This window comes from Hyperolius riggenbachi, unplaced genomic scaffold (assembly GCF_040937935.1).
Source record: "Hyperolius riggenbachi isolate aHypRig1 unplaced genomic scaffold, aHypRig1.pri scaffold_409, whole genome shotgun sequence".
Taxonomy (NCBI): domain Eukaryota; kingdom Metazoa; phylum Chordata; class Amphibia; order Anura; family Hyperoliidae; genus Hyperolius; species Hyperolius riggenbachi.
Window position 1 is genome coordinate 18,194 of NW_027152620.1, and position 6,066 is coordinate 24,259.

The 6,066-nt window shown below is 45.6% G+C and overlaps 1 protein-coding gene across 2 annotated transcripts; it reads left to right on the forward strand.

The window, feature by feature from the left end:
* The first annotated feature begins 308 nt into the window (after nt 1-308).
* On the forward strand, nt 309-5,128 carry LOC137543913 (protein NYNRIN-like). Of its 2 annotated transcripts, none has more exons than XR_011025658.1 (2): nt 309-4,625; nt 4,917-4,933. XR_011025658.1 is itself a non-coding variant. In XM_068264982.1 (2 exons), exons 1-2 carry the CDS (start codon nt 3,440-3,442, stop codon nt 5,114-5,116), a joined length of 1,386 nt encoding a protein of 461 aa, XP_068121083.1. In that variant the 5' UTR covers nt 2,815-3,439; the 3' UTR covers nt 5,117-5,128. The 2 variants fall into 2 exon arrangements, 1 of the variants encoding a protein (XP_068121083.1); XM_068264982.1 differs by having other exon boundaries at nt 2,815-4,625; nt 4,917-5,128.
* Nucleotides 5,129-6,066: the final 938 nt, after the last annotated feature.

The following is a 6,066-nucleotide window of genomic DNA, read 5'->3' on the forward strand; positions in this document are numbered from 1 at the left end:
CTGTGTGCTGGAGTGAGCACAATGTTGCCAGACCACGTGAGACAGTGATTATTGTGACTCCCTCTACTGTGTGCTGGAGTGAGCACAATATTGCTGAATAACAAACATAAAACCTTGCTGTTTGCCAGACCACGTGAGACAGTGTGACTATTGTGACTCCCTCTACTGTGTGCTGGAGTGAGCACAATATTGCCAGACCACGTGAGACAGTGATTATTGTGACTCCCTCTACTGTGTGCTGGAGTGAGCACAATATTGCTGAATAACAAACATAAAACCTTGCTGTTTGCCAGACCACGTGAGACAGTGTGACTATTGTGACTCCCTCTACTATGTGCTGGAGTGAGCACAATAGTGCTGAATAACATCAGTAAAACCTTGCTGACCCTTGTGAAAATCAACAGAGGGGTGACGGGATTGGCTGACTCCAGTGTGCTTAGTGGTTCACACGGTAGCAACAGGGAGAGAACCTGTTGCTCAAGTTGCTCCCAGGCGAAACCAGAGATTGGCCATCTCTGGTGTGAGAATTGCTTGGAATTCAAGGGGAACACATAGTCCATATTATGGGGAATTCAATTGCTCAGAAGCGAGCGTCAAATCGCGGTGAGCCGCAGCATTTGACGCCGCGAGAAGAGATGTGTAGCAAGTATGGACCGTGGGTCTCCCGATACTTGGAGGACTGGGAGCGATGGACTAACCAGAAATATGCCAGAAAGGGAACTTTTAAACCAAAGGTGTGGGAAAATTTGTGGGATGTCCATAGGGTAAGGATGACTCGCCCAAACGAGCGAGAAGCATGGAGTAGGTGGATGATGGAGGCGATTCGCCGATCCGAAGACGTCACCATCATGACAGTAAAACAATCAGGCGCAGGAGGGTCACCACAGCTAGAAGATGAGGAGACTGAAGACACTGATGTGCTGGATATGGGAGCACATCAGGCTTGGACAGCACTTATGTCCAGGTCTTCTCGTAGGCGGACTGATAAGGCCGTGTCTCGGCATGTGAAATATAGAGCTGCTGCAGAAGCTCTTGATGACAGTGCTGACACACGGCCACCAGTTGATCTCACTGGGAAAGAGGAAGTACAGGCACACAGCGACAACGGACAGCTAACGCAGACCTCATTAGAGACAACACACAATAGCAGTGACAGGCTGGCCCACATACAACCTGACAGAGAGAGAGATGACTCTACAGCTGTATGCCAATCCTCGTTGTATTCAGGACTGACTAATGAGTTAAACAAACCCACAGCTCCTACACAGCTAAGGGAGGAAACACCACCACCAGCTTATAGAACAAGTAAAGTAGTAGGGAGTATTCCCCATGGATATACCCCAGCCCCATATGACAGGCCACTTCCCCTTCAGCATATGTTGAATGGTAGTCCATATTTGCCCCTTTGTGGGCGAATGCCAACTCATATTGATAGTGCTAGCAATTACCCCTGGCAGTTTCAACTGTCACCCCTGGCTTACCCCTCAGTTCCATCCCAGATAAGCAATGAATCTAGTTTCTGTCATGCTCCACTATCCTCACAATCCACTAGCATGGTGAGACTACCAAGCTTGCCATCACCTGGGTGGCAACAACATCTGAGCCACTACAACCCAGGAGGGGAGGTGGCACCCCCTCTCATTGATCTTGAATCTACATTTACTGCCACACCCATCCCTGGGAATGGAGGTATGGAAATGGCCCACCCTGGTGGTCTAAGCGGCACTTTTCAAGGCACTTTACAGTTAAATCCACATACAATCCCTTTAACACCGCAGCAACAGCCAAGCAACACCAACAGCAACAGCCAGCCATGCAGGGTAAGTGACACTAACCCTTTTAAAAATGACATAAGTTTCCTTAATCAACCACAGATACAGCAAACTTCAAGTAGGCCAAGGAGCAGTGTCAACCTGTCACGATCTCCTGCTGCTCCTAGTTGGGAAGAGGGTCCTCATTCACCTGAGCTTGTATTCCCTGTTAGAGAGCAAGTGCTATCAGATAATCAGGGTAACCAGACAGGTACTGTTAGACACCATATACCCTGGACACCCGCAGAAATGAAGGGACTCCTGAGTACCATACCCCATCCAAGAACTGATCCAGCTAAGTTTGCAAAGGAAATAGTAGATACTCAGACATGCTACAAAGCTACATGGAGTGACATGTTCCAAATTATCAAACGAGTGTGTGGGGAAGGGGATCTTGAGGAAGTAGTCAGCAAAACATTTATCCCAAGGGAGGTAGCACAGGACTCAATTGAGGAGGGACACTTTTGGACAAGTGCCCTTGCCACGTTGATCAAAACTGTTTACCCCCCTCGATCATGGTCCAATGTATCCTCTGTGACCCAAGCTGCAAATGAGGATTGCATGGCTTATTACAATAAGTTTAAACAAGCAATCGAATCAGCTGGGTGTAACATCACTAGTGAAGACCTTAAACCAGTGGTACTGCATAATTTCATGACAGGGCTGAAAGGTAAAATTCGAGAAAAATTGATGATTGCCAATCCAGATTGGAGAGACAAACCACTCTCCTCTTTGTTATCTCTGGCTACAGCCATAGAGAGAAACATACTGGATGCAGAGGAAAAAAAGCCTCAGAAAATTTATATTGTAAGTGGAGGGGATAAATTGAGGGAGACACAAAGGGAGCCACCCCCACCCCGTAGGCAACTACGGGTGTGCTATAGATGTGGGGACCCAGGACATCTCGTCAAACAGTGTAACTACACACCTCAGGGAAAGCGTAACATGACACAGAGGAATAGGGACACTGACATAGTGCCCGACTCTTCATCTGACTGACTAACCGCTCTGCCTGTCATTTCCACCACAGGCAAAGGAAATGCTTATGTGGAAATGAAGCTTAATGACCAAACTGTAAATTGTCTTTTAGATACAGGAGCCTCACGATCAGTGCTGCGATCTAATGAAATTGAACTACCCATACAAGGTTCCACAAATGCTGTGGGATGAGGAGGTATTACATACCCATTGTTAGAAACAGTGCCCACAAAAATACAAATTGGGCCTTTTCATACTGAAGCCTCCCTATTGTTGAGTGATTCTGTTCCCTGCAACTTGCTGGGAAAAGACTTACTCACCCAGATGAGAGCACAAATATCTTTCACCGAAAATGGAGTGGAAGTGACCATACCCTCAGTGTCTGAAACACAGCTTGACCCTGTTAGAGAAACCTGGGATAGCATCATTGCCCTTTGTTCCTTAGTCCAGCGTACAGGGACAGAAGAAAGTTTACCAAGTGATTTGTCAGAAATAGTGAACCCTGAGGTATGGTCAAAGGAGGGAAAGATAGGATTCATGATAAACAGTTCACCAGTTAAAATAAAATTGAAACCAAACTCAGCTATCCCGAGATTGCCCCAATATCCTTTAAAAATGGCTCAAATGGATGGGATCAGGGATGTGAAGAAATGATAGATGACTACTATGAGGAGGTAGGACGAGTGAAAGATACTCCCCTTGACCATGCAGACCTCACAGTTTTTATTGACGGGTCCCGATACTATTCAGAAGGGCAACCTGTTACAGGATACTCTGTGGTTACCAAAGATGATGTCCTTTTTCAAGGTAAGTTACCAAGCAGCTGTTCAGCTCAAGTAGCAGAACTAATGGCATTGATGCAGGCTTGCATCATTGGCAAAGGCCAAAGGTTAAATGTGTACTTGGACTCCAGGTATGGATACGGGATCTGTCATGATTTCGGTCAATTGTGGAGGATGAGAGGTTTCTTGACAACAAATGGTAAGCCTATCAAACACGCTGAATTAATCAAAAGGGTCTTGGAGTCTCTGTGGGGCCCAACGGAAGTGGCAGTAATAAAATGTGAGGCACACACAAAAGGTACAGATGAGATTTCATTAGGGAATAACAAAGCTGACATGGCGGCTAAGGATGCTGCCTTACATGGCACCATGATTACAGAGATCTATGTGGTCAGCCCCCCACAAGGGGAAGGCGAGTACATGGATTTAACTGTTCTTAAAAACTTACAAACCCAGACTGAAAAACAGATGAGACAAAAATGGGAGGAACAAGGATGTAGTGAAATAGATGGCCTGTGGAGCCATGCAGATGGCAGGTACTGTGCCCCTCCCACTTTGTATCACTACCTAGTGGAGGTGTCACATGGCCCATCACACTTGGCGAAGGATGCAATAATCAGCCTCATCACAAAATACTGGGTAGCCCCAGGAGTCTCCACAGTGGCAGAGAGATTCTGTCAAACATGTGAAACATGTCAAAAACACAATCCTGGTAAGCTTGTCAAGACACCCACTAAACACTTGCCTAGGCCTCTGTATCCATTCCAGAGGCTGCAAATTGACTATATCCAGTTGCCTAAGTGTCAGCAGTTCCAGTATGTACTGGTATGTGTTGACATCTTCTCTGGCTGGGTGGAAGCATGGCCTGTTGCACAGGCCACAGCTTCTGCCACAGCGAAAAAACTGTTACAAGAAATTGTGTGCAGATATGGAATATTTGAGACTCTGGAATCTGATAGGGGTACACATTTTACAGGACAAGTAATGACCGAAGTGCTGGAAGGGCTACAGGTGGAACAAAGATTTCACACTCCATACCATCCACAAGCATCAGGTAAGGTGGAGAGATACAATGGGATAATCAAAAACAGATTATCCAAAATGTGTGAAAAAACTAAGCTTACATGGATACAGGCTTTGCCACTGGTCCTGAAATCAATGAGGCATACACCTAGGGGTCCAGAGAAACTCACCCCTTATGAAATTTTGTTTGGGAGACCAGCACCCACGGGTCTATTCTTCCCACAGGAAATGAAAATGATGCATTGCTCACTGAAAATGTATGTACAAGAGTTACATAATTTGCTTACAAAATTGCATGGACAAGTTTTCTCCTCTATTCCAGATCCTGAGTCCGATACAGGATCCCATTCACTGAAACCTGGAGACTGGGTGGTAGTAAAAAGATTCCAAAGGAAAGGGTTGGAAAACAGGTTTGATGGACCTTACCAAGTCCTATTAACCACCTCTACTTCAGTAAAATTGGAAGGAAAAATTCCCTGGATCCATGCTTCTCATTGCAAGAAGATACGCAAAAGTGATTAATGCAAACATGCCACCAGGGACATCTATGTTAGTCTGTCTTGCATGTTGTTTGTCATGTATGTTCAAAGGTGCTGAGGGACAAACTACCTCTAGCCACCACCAGCAACCTTGGGTGCCACCAGCATCATATGGTAAGTGGGGGGTGAAACCACAAGGCTGGGATCCTGCCCACTTGCATAGGGTTGAGTGTAAACAGGGGAAACTAGTGCCAAGATATCCACTTTTTTACCGAGGGTATATGCATGTACACGGTACAAAGGGAATGAGTCCTGCTAGCCTGCACTATTTTGAGCACGCTAGGCCAATTCATCCACCCCTGGTGATAGACACATACTGGCATACCTTGGACGAACTGTGTAATACTATGTACCACAGAATGATTCCTCCTTTTCAGGAGCATCTTAAAAAAAGGCTGGGTGGGAAACCAGAGATCACTTTCTTTTTGACATATGTTCAAGACAGACTTGTCCCTGACTGTGAGGCAGATGAGGACCCAGAAATAGACACATGTACTATGCCAGGGATTTTTATTGCAGACACAGACAACCCAGATTCTGAGATACTTGACGGTGACGATTTAAAAGACTTATCTACTGATTTAGACAATGGGAGATCGGATGACTTGATGATAGTAAGGTGTGAGAAAGACAGGTTACATCCTGAGGACCCAACAAGAGGAGGGTATGATGACTGGTATATAGTGTATGTGGTATATAATGTGGGTGAGACAAGACAATATAGGAAAATATTCTATGACCAACCTGAACCCGTGCAAGGTACTCTATTAAATAAATGTTATGATCCAGCAGATGGAATCATGGAGTTCTTGCTTACTCGAGCCCCTGAGTACTTTGGAACAGTAGATCCACTTACATACCTGACTCAAGAGAGACTTATATTTGGACTCAACTGCAGTGTAGTCCAACAGGCCACCTGGTACACACATAATG

Excerpts from the sequence above, each read along its gene's own strand:
- LOC137543913 (XM_068264982.1), top strand. The coding sequence starts at position 3,440 with ATGATAGATGACTACTATGAGGAGGTAGGACGAGTGAAAGATACTCCC. Across the intron at positions 4,626-4,916 it reads ATACCATCCACAAGCATCAG|ATCCTGAGTCCGATACAGGA; the intron begins GTAAGGTGGAGA and ends CCTCTATTCCAG.